The following is a 15,204-nucleotide window of genomic DNA, read 5'->3' as shown; positions in this document are numbered from 1 at the left end:
ATTGATCTATATTCTTGTGCCAGTAGTATATTGTTTTGATTACAATGGATTTGTAATATAGTTTGATATATGATATTGTGACCTCTCCAACTTTGGTCATTTTTCTTAAGACTGGTGAGGTTATTCAGGGTCTTTTATGGTTCTATATAATTTTTTTTGAATATTGTTCTAGATCTGTGAAATATGCCAATCTTATTTTAGTAGGGATTGCACTAAATCTATAGATTGCTTTGGGTAGTATGAACATTTTATTGATGTTAATTCTTCCTATCCATAAACATGGTATGTGCTTCCACTTGTTTGTATCTTCCTCTATTTCTTTTTTCAATGCCCTATAGTTTTCTGAGTATAGGTCTTTTATTTCCTCGGTTAAGTTTATTTCTAGGTATCATTTTTTTGTTGCAATGTTTTTTGGTTTCTCTTTCTGAGAGTTTATTGGTGTATGAAAATGCCATCAATTTCTTTTTTTTAATTAAATCTTTATTGTTCAGGTTATAACATTAGTTATTCTTTTTCCCCACCATAACTCCCCTCCACCCAGTTCCCACCCCACCCTCCCCCCTCACTCCCCACCCACTGTCCTCATCCATAGGTGCACGATTATTGTCTAATCTCTTCACTCACCCCCACACCCCTTTCCCCTGCCCCAAGAATAGTCAGTCCATTCCCTTTCTATGTCCCTGATTCTATTACAATCACCAGTTCATACTGTTCATCAGATTATTTATTCACTTGATTTTTAGATTCACTTGTTGATAGATGCGTATTTGTTGTTCATAATTTGTATCTTTACCTTTTTCTTCTTCTTCCTCTTCTTAAAGGATACCTTTCAGCATTTCATATAATACTGGTTTGGTGGTGATGAACTCCTTTAGCTTTTCCTTATCTGTGAAGATCTTTACCTGACCTTCAATTCTGAATGATAGCTTTGCTGGATAAAGTAATCTTGGTTGTAGGTTCTTGCTATTCATCACTTTGAATATTTCTTGCCACTCCCTTCTGGCCTGCAAAGTTTCTGTTGAGAAATCAGCTGACAGTCGTACGGGTACTCCCTTGTAGGTAACTGAGTTTCTTTCTCTTGCTGCTTTTAGGATTCTCTCTTTGTCTTTTGCTCTTGGCATTTTAATTATGATGTGTCTTGGTGTGGTCCTGTTTGGGTTCCTTTTCTTTGGGGTTCTCTGCGCTTCCTGGACTTGTAAGTCTATTCCTTTCACCAGGTAGGGGAAGTTTTCTGTCATTATTTCTTCAAATAGGTTTTCAATATCTTGCTCTCTCTCATCTTCTGGCACCCCTATAATTCGGATGTTGGTATGCTTGAAGCTGTCCCACAGGCTCCTTACACTATCTTCGTATTTTTGGATTCTTTTTTCATTTTGCTTTTCCAGTTGTGTGTTTTTTGCTTCTTCGTATTTCAAATCTTTGACTTGATTCTTGCGATCCTCTGGTCTGCTGTTGGGAGTCTGTATAATGTTCTTTATTTCAGTCAGTGTGTGCTTAATTTCTAGTTGGTCCTTTATCACAACATCGAGGGTCTCATTGGATTTCTTGAGGATCTCACTACATTTATCGGCGGTCTCACCAGTCTTCTTGAAGATCTCACTACATTTATCGGCAGTCTCACCAATCTTTTCGAGGGCCTTATTAAATTTATCGGCGGCTTCTAGACAGTTCTTTAAAGACCTTAAAAGTGTGATTTTGAACTCTATATCCAACAGTTTGCTTTCCTCCAATTCTGTCGTTTGTGTCCTGTTTCTTTGCCTCGGCATTTTTTTATGCTTCGCCGTGTCGATAGAGTGCCTTTCTGTACTAAGTGTCCCAATTACCTGAGGTAGACACTCTTGGTGCACCCCCTTGTGGGCTTTGTGCACAGTCTTGTTGTAGTTAAGCCTTGATTGTTGTAGTTATCACTGTGAGGAATTGACCTCCAGGCCAATTGGCTGTGAGAATCAGCTGTGTCTGCAGTGGGAGAACTTCTGTGCTGGAGACACCCCTCTGGGGCTAGACTTGCTTCAATGGGGCTTTGGTGCTCACTGAGTCTGCCCCCTGAGTGTGTCTTTTATGGTTCCACGGAGCTGCAAACTGGATGGTCCCACTCTGACCTCTGGGCTTCCTGGCTCCTGGATCTCTAGGGAGGTGCTAATCTAGCCTTTGCCTGAGGCTATCCAGCAAAAGTCTCCCTGCAGGGCTTGGGCGGAGCGGGTCCCACGGGATCAACAGGGCGGGGTTAGCATTTATGGCTGCTCTCAGTCTTGCCCTCAGAGGCTCTGCTTCTCAGTGTCCGGGTAATCGCTGCAAACCCCCGGAGAGAAAGCTGCCCTAGGGTTCTGAGCGATGCCAAACAGTCCCGCTTCTCCGGTATGAGTCTGGGTCCCTAGAGACTCGCCCGGAACTGGAGCTCAGAGCCTGAGACTCACTCCCGATTGAAAATGACAACCGCGCCCTCAGCTGCCAGCCCTCTCCGCATGCACTCCGCACCTTAGTGTTTTACTTCCGCACTGCGCCTCCTCTGAGCCTCGGTATGCTTTTCTCTTTCCTCCTAGTTGTAGAACTTCCACTCAGCCAGTCTTCCTGTGGTTCTGGATGATGTCCGTTCCGTCTTTTAGTTGTATTTTTGAAGTGGTTGTTCGAGGCAGCAAACTCCGGTGTTTACCTATGCCGCCATCTTGGTTTCTCGCCATCAATTTCTGGAGGTTAATGTTGTATCCTGCTACTTTGTCAATTCATTTATTTATTTTTTTTATTAAATCTTTATTGTTCAGCCAAACCGGTTTGGCTCAGTGGATGGAGCGTCGGCCTGCGGACTGAAGGGTCCCGGGTTCGATTCCGGTCAAGGGCATGTACCTTGGTTGCAGGCACATCCCCAGTGGGGGGTGTGCAGGAGGCAGCTGATCGATCTCTCTCATCGATGTTTCTAACTCTCTATCCCTCTCCCTTCTTCTCTGTAAAAAATCAATAAAATATATTAAAAAAAAAATCTTTATTGTTCAGATTATTACATTTGTTCCTCTTTTTCCCCCCATAACTCCCCTCCTTCCAGCTCCCACCCCCACCCTCCGCCCTCACTCCCCACCCACTGTGTTCATCCATAGGTGCACGATTTTTGTCCAGTCTCTTCCCGCATCTCCCACACACCTTTTCCCACCAAGAATAGTCAGTCCATTCCCTTTCTATGTCCCTGTTTCTATTATAATCACCAGTTCATTCTGTACATCAGGTTATTTATTCACTTGATTCTTAGATTCATTTGTTGATAGATGCATATTTGTTGTTCATAATTTGTATCTTTACCTTTTTCTTCTTCTTCCTCTTCTTAAAGGATACCTTTCAGCATTTCATATAATACTGGTTTGGTGGTGATGAACTCCTTTAGCTTTTCCTTATCTGTGAAGATCTTTACCTGACCTTCAATTCTGAATGATAGCTTTGCTGGATAAAGTAATCTTGGTTGTAGGTTCTTGCTATTCATCACTTTGAATATTTCTTGCCACTCCCTTCTGGCCTGCAAAGTTTCTGTTGAGAAATCAGCTGACAGTCGTATGGGTATTCCCTTGTAGGTAACTGACTGTCTTTCTCATGCTGCTTTTAAGATTCTCTCTTTGTCTTTTGCTCTTGGCATTTTAATTATAATGTGTCTTGGTGTGGTCCTCTTTGGATTCCTTTTGTTTGGGGTTCTCTGCGCTTCCTGGACTTGGAAGTCTATTTCTTTCACCAGGTGGGGGGAAGTTTTCTGTCATTATTTCTTCAAATAGGTTTTCAATATCTTGCTCTCTCTCATCTTCTGGTACCCTTATAATTCTGATGTTGGTACGTTTGAAGCTGTCCCAGAGGCTCCTTACACTATCTTCGTATTTTTGGGTTCTTTTTTCATTTTGCTTTTCCGGTTGGGTGTTTCTCGCTTCTTCGAATTTCAAATCTTTGACTTGATTCTTGCGCTCCTCTGGTTTGCTGTTGGGAGTCTGCATAATATTCTTTATTTCAGTCAGTGTATGCTTACTTTCTAGATGGTCCTTTATCACACCATCGAGGGTTTCATTAGATTTCCTGTACATCTCATCAAGTTTATCAACAGACTCTAGAAGCCTCTTGAGAGACCTCAAAAGTGTGGTTCTGAACTCAATATCCTCCCTTGATAGTTTTGTCCTGTTTCTTTGTCTCCGCATTTTTTACGCTTTCTTGGTACACCCTCTAGTGGTCTTTGTGCGCAGTCTTGTTGTAGTTAAGCCTTGATTGTTATAGCTAATACTAGAGGGATTTGACCTCCAGGCCGACTGGCTGTGCTAATCTAGCCTTTGCCTGAGGCTATCCGGCAAATGCCTCTGTGCAGGGCTTGGGCGGGGCGGGTCCCACGGGATCAACAGGGCGGAGGGGGGAGCAGTTATTGCTGCTCTCAGTCCGTCCCCAGGGGCTCTGCCTCTCTGTCCCAGCAACAGCTGCAAACCTTGGAGGGACCGTAGCCAGACAGTCCTGCTTCTCCCGTTTGAGTCTGGGTCCCTAGAGACTCGCCCAGATCTAGAGCTCTGAGTCTGAGGCTCCCTCCAGATTGAAACAGACAACCACGCCCTCAGCCACCAGCCCGCGCCGCACGCACTCCGCACCTTAGTATTTTACTTCAGCACTGCGCCTCCTCTGATTCTCGGTTCCTCCTAGTTGTAGAACTTCCATTCAGCCAGCCTTCCTGAGGTTTTGGATGATGTCCGTTCCATCTTTTAGTTGTATTTTTGAAGTGGTTGTTCGAGGCAGCAAACTCCGGCGTTAACCTATGCCGCCATCTTGGTTTCTCCAATTCATTTATTAAATCTAGTAGTTTTTTGGTGGATTCTGTAGGGTTTTCTATGTAAAATAGCATGTCATCTGTGAATAATGACAGTTTTACGTCCTCCTTTCAAATTTGAATGCCTTTTATGTTGTTGGTTTTTTTTTTGTCTGATCACTGTGGCTAGGACTTCTAGTACTAGCAAGAACATAAACTTCGGTAACTAATGCGATGGTGGCTGACAGGACAGCAGTGAGGGAGAGAGTGTGAGTGAGGGAATGAAAGGGGCGTGTGTGGGCATGTGGTGTGTGTGTGTGTGTATGTGTGTGTGTGTGACAGTTATATTCTGCAGGACTTTTGGGGGCTGGCAAACCAGGCTCCCCTAGCCAGGTGGCACCTCCTACCACTGCAATCTCTCCAAGGGTGGCCGGCTGTGCCGCAGAGGCTGCGCCATCCTGAAAGGGGGAGTTGCTGTGACTAGGAACCCAGCCTCACCTCCACATGAGGAGCCCTTGGACACCACCGGGATCCTACAGCCACACCAGCCAGGGACCTGCTGCCTCGGTTGCAAACCCAAGAACCACCAGACTCCAGCCTCCCCAGATGTGGGCTCCTAAAAAGTTTGTCCAGGGGAGGGAGACAAAATGACAGCCAAATAGGCGGACGTGTCCTGTGCCTTTTCACAGAGCAGATAGAAGAAACATCTAAATCAAATAACATCCACCCACAATTGCTGAATTAAACACAGCTGGTGAGACAATCCATGGCCTGAGAGGACAGAAGACACCTGGAGAACAGTAGGATCAGGGATCTGGGCTGGCGAGAGAGAAACATGACCACCGGGACTAGAGGGTCAGAAAGAAACTGCGCTGCACCAAGTCTGCATTCCTTGGAGACACGTGTAACACTTGACTGTGGAAGGGCGTCCACAGGGCTGCTGGCAGCGGGGACTCTAGATTTAACTGCAGACCATGGGAGGCCGCACCCAGAAAGGCAGCCTGAAGTTCTACACTGGCCATGCAGTGTGGAAGGGAGAAAATCATGCAGCAGCACAGTTGCTCTGTCTTTATATTTTTCTTGGTTTTACTCGCTAAACCCAGTACATAGGATCTTCAATTACAAAACATGCACCGAGGCTGCAGTGCAGGTGGAGGTGGTTTGGTGGAGGCTGGGGAGCAAAGCAGGGAGAGGCGACCAGGAATCCAACTCTGGGACAGTCCGGTCCCCTCCAACACTAAACAGCTATTTTTCTCCAAAAGAGGTAACACCTCCTAGTGGCCCCAGAAAGTAATATAGCAACACTGCCACCTAGAGCCCATGTCACAAATAGACAATTGTGTAAATATGACTGAAGGCAGGCAGACAAACAAAGTGGGCAGATTGTTCCCGCATGTCTAAATTCAAGCCTGTGGAGACAGACACAGAGGAGCGGGGGATCGCTGAAAATTCAACACGGTCCTGACTACCTAACAGGAAACTGAGAAGTGCCAGAAGGAACAGTAGAGAGGGGTCTAAATCCACCCCCATGAGACATTAAAATTCAGCTGAAGCAAACGACATTTCACTACTTCACTTTTTATTTATCTTTTACCTAAGAAAGGGAAAGAAAAAATATTTTTCTTTATATTATTATTATTATTATTTGTGACCTTGAATTTTTTTGATTAGTGTTCTACATTCTATTTTTATTTTTTATCATTATTTTACTTTATATCACTTTTTCCTTTTTGCCAACTTTTTCTTCCTCACTTCTCCCTGTTTCATTCTGTTTCTCTTCTCCTGTTCCTGCTTTAGTTTTTCTCTCTCCTTTCTTTTTACTCCTTGTTAAAAATTGATCTTTTTTATCTGCTTTATTGATGCATTACTATTATAGTACTCTGTTGGCTTACACATATACTTAATATCCTCTCCCCTGCTCCAAGTTCATGCACCCTTCTCTTTTCTCTTTCTTTGCTAGCCAATGCATGCATTTATTTATTTATTTATTATTATTTATTTATGCTTTTGTTTTTTCTCTCCTCACTTGCCCTCTTCTACTCCTAATTGTTTAATTAGTTTCACTCACCAAACTCAAGCCAATTTGCTCTCTATTCTCCTTTTCCAAAAATAGATGAATATATAGATAGATTAAAGAAGGGGAAAATTTTTTTCTTATTTATTTACTATTTTGTTTTATACTTTTCTTTTTATCCACTCATTCTCTTTCTATCTCCTCTACTGAACAGTAGCCATTCCTGACTCATTCAAAACCTTTACCTTACTTTCTGAAAATAAGCTCTGCCTCTTCAGATTCAGTTACTTCCTTTTCCTCTGGGTGTTTGTTGTTTGCATTTTTTAGTTTGTTTGTTTTGTGGAGTTTTCTCCTCATATACATATATTTTTGCCCTTATTTTTTCTTCTTTATCCTTTCTCTTTTACCTTTTTCCTTTTCTCATTATCATTTTTGTGCTCTTTTCTCTCCCCTAATTCTCTTTTCTCTGGTGGTCAACTTTATTGGGGTTATTGGTGTCATGAATACATTTGTGTTTTGTTCCCTCTGTGTTGTGTCTTGTTGAGTTGTATTTTGTGCCTTTTGGTCAATTCGGTAGAGAGTGAGCCACAGAACCAGACACCCTGAGAGGAGCAAAAATGGGGAGACAAAGAAATAGCCCCCATACAAAAGAAAAGGAGGAATCACCAGAAAAGGAAATAAATGAAATGGAGGCAAGCAAATTGTCAGAGAAAGAATTCAGAGCAATGGTCATAAGGACACTGAAAAGGATGGAAGACAAATTCAACAACATGTGTAAGAATCAAGAGGAAATGAAGAAAAACCAAGAAGAAATTAAGAATGGCATAGCTGTAATAAAGAACACAATTGAAAGCATCAACAGTAGACTAGAAGAAGCTGAGGACTGCATCAGTGAGCTAAAAGACAAGGTAGAAAAAAACACCCAAGCAGATCAACAACTGGAAAAAAAAAAACTTAAAAAGCAGGAGGAGAGCCTAAGGGAGATTTGAGACAACATGAAATGAAACAACATCCGCATAATAGAGGTGCCAGAAGGAGAGGAAACAGAGCAAGAAATAGAAAACCTGCTTGAAGAAATAATAACAGAAAATTTCCCTGATATTGGGAAGAAAAAACTCACACAAGTTCAAGAAGCACACATAGTCCCAAACAAGATGAACCCAAAAAGACTGACACCAAGACACACCATAACTAAATTGGCAAACACCAATGACAAAGTAAGAATCTTTTTTTTCAAGCAAGTTGGTTTAATGCCAGGTGGTACAGAATATCTTGAAGAACACACTTCGACGGGACTGAGCTGGGTTTCCTCTGACCACACAGCTACTGTTGAAATGGCAGAATGAGAAGAACTGAAGAGATGAGCCAATGCATGATTATCATTATTAAATTTTTTTTTACAGAAGTTTATTCTTAAATGTACCCCAGCCTCCAAGACAACACTTCATTTTAGCTATAGGTAGCAAGAGATGTGATGACAGGGAATCCTGATGTTAAAACAGGAATGGAACTAAGGATCACCATTGCCCCAGGCACAAGGAACAGTTCACTTTTTGCCAGATTTCTTAATTCCACCTGTGGCCAGGGGGCCCTTCCCCGCCGCCTTCGCTTTCAGCTCCTCGAGTTTCTTCTGCTCCTCCTTCTGCCTCTGCTTGAACGCCTTGTCCTCCTCGTCCATCTCCTTGGCCTGCTTCTTGGGCTGCTTCAGGAGCTTCTTCTTGCCACCTTCGTGGCCGGACATGGTGTCTGCCGCCCCGGCCCCAGACCCTCAAAGTAAGAATCTTAAAGGCTGCCAGAGAGAGAGAGAAAGTTACCTATAAGGGATCTCTCATTAGATTATCAACTAATTTCTCAACAGAAACACATCAGGCCAGAAGGGAATGGGATGAAATATACAAAGTGATGCAAAGCAAGGGACTGAATCCAAGAATACTATACCCAGCAAGGCTATCATTCAAAGTTGAAGGTTAAATATGAAGACTCATAGACAAAACAGGCTAAGGGAGTTTATTACCACCAAGCAAGCAATGCAAGAAATGCTAAAGGGACTGCTGTAAAAAGAAGAAATAGAAAGGGAAGAAGGAACACAGGCATAAAGAATACAAATGGAGACAAACAAGTACCTATCAATAATAACATTAAATGTAAATGGATTAAATGCTCCAATCAAAAGACAAAGGGCAGCTGAATGGATTAGAAAACGTGACCCATATATCTGCTGTCTACAAGAGACCCACTTATGATCAAAGGACTCACACAGACTGATAGTGAAGGGATGGAAAAAAATTTTGAGGCGAATGGAAATGAAAAAGAAAAATCTGGGGTAGCAATACTTATATCTGACAAATTAGACCTCAAAGTGAAGGCCATCACAAGATATAAGGAAGGCTGCTTCACAATACTAAAGGGACCAATACAAGCAGAGGATATAACCCTGATAAACATATATGCACCCAATACAGGAGCACCCAAATATATATTAAAAAAACTTCTGGAAGATATCAATGGAGAGATCAACAACAATACAGTCATAGTAGGGGACTTTAATACCCCAATGACACTACTGGATAAATCATCTAAACAAAAATTCAGCAAAGAAATATTAATCCTAAATGACTCACCAGATCACATGAAATTAATTGACAACTTCAGAACATTTCACCCCAAAACCACAGAATGTACATTCTTCTCAAGTGCACACGGGACATTTTCAAAGATAGAAAACATATTAAGACACAGGCAAGGTCGCTTCAAATTCAAGAAGATAGAACTCATATCAAGAATCTTCTCAGATCACAATGGCATAAAATTAGAAATCAATTACAATAAAAACAATTTAAAAAATCAAACACCTGGAGACTAAATAGCATGCTATTAAATAATGATTGTGTTACCAAAGAGATCAAAGAAGAAATAAAAGCATCCTGAAACAAATGACAATGAAAACACAGCAATCCCAAATCTATGGGGGTACAGTGAAAGCAGTCCTGAAAGGGAAGTTCATAGCTCTACAAGCCTACCTCAAAAAAAATAAAAATAAAAACACCAAGAAAAATGGTAATAAATTATCTAACCCTACAACTTAAAGAATTATTAAGAGAGAAACAAAAATAGCCCAGAGTGCCCTAACTGGTTTGGCTCAGTGGATAGAGCATCGGCCTGCGGACTGAAGGGTCCCGGGTTCAATTGTGGTCAAGGGCATGTGCCTTGGTTGCGGGCACATCCCCAGTGGGGGGTGTGCAGGGGGCGGCTGATCGATGTTTCTCTCTCATCGATGTTTCTAACTCTCTCTCCCTCTCCCTTCCTCTCTGTAAAAAATCAATAAAATATTAAAAAAAATAGCCCAGAGTAAGCAGAGGGAAGGAAAGAATGAAGATCAGAGTGGAAATAAATGACATAGAGACCCCCCCCAAAAAAATACAAAAGATCAATAAAACCAAGAGCTGGTTCTTGGAAAGGATAAACAAGGTTGGTAACCCTCTAGCCAGGCTCATCAAGAAACAAAAAGACAGGACCCAAATAATCAAACCAGAAATGAAAGAGGTGAAGTAACAACAGACCCCACAGAAATAAAAAGGATTGTAAAAAAGTACTATGAACACCTCTACTCCAACACCAGACAACCTAAACAAAATGGACATATTCTTAGAAAAATACAAACTTACAAAACTCAATCAGGAAAAATAAAAAAACCTGAATAGGCCAATAACTACTAAAGAAATCGAAGCAGTGATCAAAAACATTCCAGCAAAAAAAGGCCTGGTCTGGAAGGCTTAACAGGGTAGTTCTACTAAGCATTCAAAGAAGAACTAAAACCTATCCTCCTCAGACTATTCCAAAACATTCAAGAGGAAGGCACACTTCCAACCTCTTTCTATGAAGCAAGCATTGCCCTAATTAAAAAATCAGATAAAAACACCATTAAAAAGAGAACTACAAGCCAATATCCTTGATGAACATCGATGCTAAAATCCTCAACAAAATTCTAGCACATCAGATTCACCATTATAAAGATCATACACCATGACCAAGTGGGATTTATTATGGGGTGCAAGGATGGTACAATATCTGCAAATCAATAAATGTGATACATCACATAAACAAATTGAGAGACACAAATCAAATAATCATATCAATCGATGCAGAAAAAAGCATTTCACAAAATCCAACATCCTTTCTTGATAAAAAGTCTCAGCAAAGTGGGAATAGAGGGATCATACCTGAACATAGTAAAAGCCTTTTATGACAAACCTACAGCCAACATCTTACTTAATGGGCAAAGACTAAACTAATTTCCCCTGACAGTGGGAACAAGACAGCCATGCCTACTTTCACCACTCCTGTTCGACATAGTGCTGAAGTGCTAGCCATTGTGAACAGACAAGAAGAAGAAATAAAAGGCATCCAAATTGGAAAAGAAGAAGTAAAACCGTCCTTTTTCGCAGATGACATGATACTACATAGAAAACCCGAAAGACTCCATCAAAAAACTGCTAGACCTAATAAATGAATTTGGCAATGTAGCAGGATACAAAATTAACATCCAGAAATCTATGGCCTTTTTATACATGAATAATGAACTCACAGAAAGAGAAACAAACAAACAAACAAAAACAATCACATTTACCATTGCAACCAAAAAATTTAATATATCTAGGAATAAACTTAACTAAAGAGGTAAAAGACCTGTACTCATAAAACTACAGGGCATTAAAAAAAAGAATAGAGGAAAGATATAAACAGATGGAAGAACATACAATGTTCATGAATTGGTAGAATAAACATCATTAAAATTTCCATACTATGCAAAGCAATCTACAGATTCAATGTAATCCCCATTAAAATACCAATGGCATACTTCAAAGATCTAGAACAAACTCTCCAAAAATTCATCTGCAATAGAAAAGACCTCAAATAACCACAGCAATCTTGAGAAAGAAGAACAAAGTTGGAGGGATCACAATATCACATTTCAAGCTATATTACCAAGCCACAGTTCTCAAAACTGCCTGGTACTGGCACAAGATCAGACATATAGACCAATGAAATAGAATAGAGAACTCAGAAATAGACCCAAGCCATTATGCTCAATTAATATTTGACAAAGGAGGCAAGAGCATACAATGGAGTGAAGACAGACTAATAAATGGTGTTGGGAAATTCAGTCAGATACATGCAAAAAAATGAAACTAGATCACCAACTTACACCATACACAAAAAAACCTCAAAATGGCTAAAGAACTTTAATGTAAGACGGGAAACCACAAAAATCTTATAAGACTCCATAAGCAGCAAAATTGCAGACATATGTCATAGAAATATCTTTACAGACACAGCTCCTAGGGCAACGGAGACAAAGGAAGAAAATAAACAAATGGGACTACATCAAATTAAAAAGCTTCCGCACAGCAAAAGAAACCATCAACAAAACAAAAAGAAAGCCCGCTGAATGGGAAAACTTATTTGCCAATGATATTTCAGATAAGGGTTTAATCTCCAAAATTTATAGAGTACTCATACAACTTAACAAAAGGAAGATAAACAACCCAATCAATAAATGGCCAAAGGATCTCAGTAGACACTTTTTGAAAGAGGACATACAGAAGGCCGACAGACATATGAAAACATGCTCAGAGTCATAATCATCCAAGATGCAAATCAAAACAACGAGATACCATCTCACACCTCTCAGAATGGCTATCATCAACAAATGAAAAGTGCTGGCGAGGATGTGGAGAAAGAGTAACCATCATGTACTGGTGGTGGAAATGCAGACTGGTGCAACCACTGGGGAAGACAGTATGGAGTTTCCTCAAAAAGTTAAAAATGGAACTCCCATTTGACCCAGTAATCCCACTTCTAGGACTATATCCCAAGAATCCAGCAACACCATTCAGAAAGAATACATGCACCCCTATGTTCATAGTAGCACAATTTACAATAGCTAAGATTTGGAAACAGCCTAAATGCCCATCAGCAGATGAGTGGATTAGAAAAGTTTGGTACATCTACACAATGGAATACTACAGCGTTATAAAAAAGAAGGAACTTTTACCATTTGCAACAGCATGTATGGAACTGGAGGGCATTAGGCTAAGCGAAATAAGCCAGTGGGAGAAAGTTAAATATCACATGATCTCACTCATATGTGGGATATAATGATCAACATTTGATGAACAGGAATAGATCCAGAGACAAATGGCAGGGGAGGGGGCGGTTAGAGAGCAACCAAAGGACTTGTATGCATTCATATTAGCATAATCAATAAACACAGACACTGGGGCAGTGGGGGCTTGTCCAGGGTAGAAATGGCTGGTGGTGGGGTGGTCAAGCGGGGAAAAAGGAGACATATGTAAAACTTCAGACAATAAATTTTAAAAAAAGAATGATAAAAATAACTTTCACCAAAGTGGGAATAGAGAGATCATACCTAACATATTTAAAGCCTAATATGAGCAACCTATAGCCAACATCATAGTCAATGGGCAAAACCTAAAACAATTTCCCCTAAGAACAAGAACAAGACAGCGATGCACACTTTCACCACTCCTGTTTGACATAGTACTGGAAGTGCTAGCCATAGCAATCAGACAAGAAGAAGAAATAAAAGGCATCCAAATTGGAAAAGAGGAAGTAAAATTTCATTATTTACAGATGACATGATACTGTATATAAAAAACACTAAAGACTCTATCAAGAAACTACTAGACTTAATGAATGAATTTGGCAATGTAGCATGATACAAAATTAACACCCAGAAATCTATGGATTCTTTTATAGACCAAAAATGAACTCACAGAAAGAGAAATTTAAAAAACAATGCCATTTACCATTGCACCAAAAAAATTAACATACCTAGGAATAAACTTAACTAAGGAGGTGAAAGACCTGTACTCGGAAAACTACAGGACATTGAAAAAAGAGATAGAGGAAGACATAAACAGATGGAAGAACATATCGTGTTCATGAATTGGTAGAATCAATATCATTAAAATACCCATATTACCCAAAGCAATTTATAGATTCAATGAAATCCCTGTTAAAATACCAACAGCATATTTCACAGACCTAGAATAAACTCTCCAAAAATTCATCTGGAATAAAAAAAAAAGACCCTGAATAGCCACAGCAATCCTGAGAAAGAAGAACAAAGTAGGAGGGTTCACAATACTAGATATCAAGTTGTATTACAAAGCCACAGTTCTCAAAACTGCCTGGGACTGGCACAAGAGCAGACATATAGACCAATGGAACAGAACAGAGAACCCAGAAATTGACCCAAGCCATTAAGCTGAATTAATATTTCACAAAGGAGGCAAGAACATACAATGGAGTCAAGACAGTCTCTTTAATAAATGGTGCTGGGAAAATTGGTCAGATACATGCCAAAAAAATTAAACTGGATCACCAACTAACACCATACACAAAAATAAACTCAAAATGGTTAAAGACGGGAAACCATAAAAATCTTAGAAGACTCCATAGGCAACAAAGTATCAGACATATGACGTAGCAATATCTTTACCAATACAGCTCCTAGTGGAATGTAAACCAAGGAGAAAATAAACAAATGGGACTACATCAAAATAAAAAGCTTCTGCACAGCAAAAGAAACCATCAACAAAACAACAAGAAAGCCCACAACATATTTGCCAATTCTATCTCAGATAAGGGTTTAATTTCCAAAATTTACAGGGAACTCATCCAACTTAACAAAAGGAAGACAAACAATCCAATAAAAAAAATGGGCATAGGACCTAAATAGACACTTTTTGAAAGAGGACATACACAAAGCCGAGAGACATATGAAAACATGCTCAAAGTCACTAATCATCCAAGAGATGCAAATCAAAACAACAATGAGGTACCATCTCACACCTGTCAGAATGGCTGTCATCAACAAATCAACAAATGACAAGTGCTGGAGAGGATGTGGAGAAAAAGTAACCCTCGTGCACTGCTGGTGGGAATGCAGGCTGGTGCAGCCACTGTGGAAAACATTATGGAGATTCCTCAAAAAAGTAAAAATGGAACTCCTATTTGGCCCAGTAATCTCACTTCTGGAAATATATCTCAAGAAACCAGAAACACCTATCATAAAGGACATATGCTCACCTATATTCATAGCAGCACAATTTACAATAGCTAAGATTTGGGAACAGCCTAAATGCCCATCAGCAGTTTAGTGGATTGAAAAACGGTGGTGTATCTATACAATAGAATACTATGCTGCTATAAAAAAGAAGGAACTTTTACTTTTTGAAACAGCATGGATGGATCTGGAGAGCAGCATTATGCTGAAGGAAATAAGCCAGTCAGAGAAAGATAAATATCCCCTGATCTCACTCTTTTGTGGAATATAATGAACAACATAAACGGATGAATAAAAGTAGATTCAAAGACTAGGAAACATTGAACAGACACTCCAGCCTCAGAGAGA

General features: G+C 40.2%; 1 protein-coding gene across 1 annotated transcript; it reads right to left on the bottom strand.

Annotated features, from left to right (window-relative positions):
• Window positions 1-8,154: 8,154 nt before the first annotated feature.
• TMA7 (translation machinery associated 7 homolog) lies at window positions 8,155-8,527 on the bottom strand. Its single transcript, XM_023763921.1, has one exon. The coding sequence runs from the start codon at window positions 8,503-8,505 to the stop codon at window positions 8,311-8,313; it is 195 nt and encodes a 64-aa protein (XP_023619689.1). The 5' UTR covers window positions 8,506-8,527; the 3' UTR covers window positions 8,155-8,310.
• Window positions 8,528-15,204: the final 6,677 nt, after the last annotated feature.

This window comes from Myotis lucifugus, unplaced genomic scaffold (assembly GCF_000147115.1).
Source record: "Myotis lucifugus unplaced genomic scaffold, Myoluc2.0 scaffold_4, whole genome shotgun sequence".
NCBI classification, from domain to species: Eukaryota; Metazoa; Chordata; class Mammalia; order Chiroptera; family Vespertilionidae; genus Myotis; species Myotis lucifugus.
Note: the sequence above shows the minus strand (reverse complement) of the source record. Positions and strands in the feature narration are given on the sequence as shown.

Bases quoted from the DNA above. Each gene is read 5' to 3' on its own strand.
- TMA7 (XM_023763921.1), bottom strand. From the start codon at position 8,505: ATGTCCGGCCACGAAGGTGGCAAGAAGAAGCTCCTGAAGCAGCCCAAG.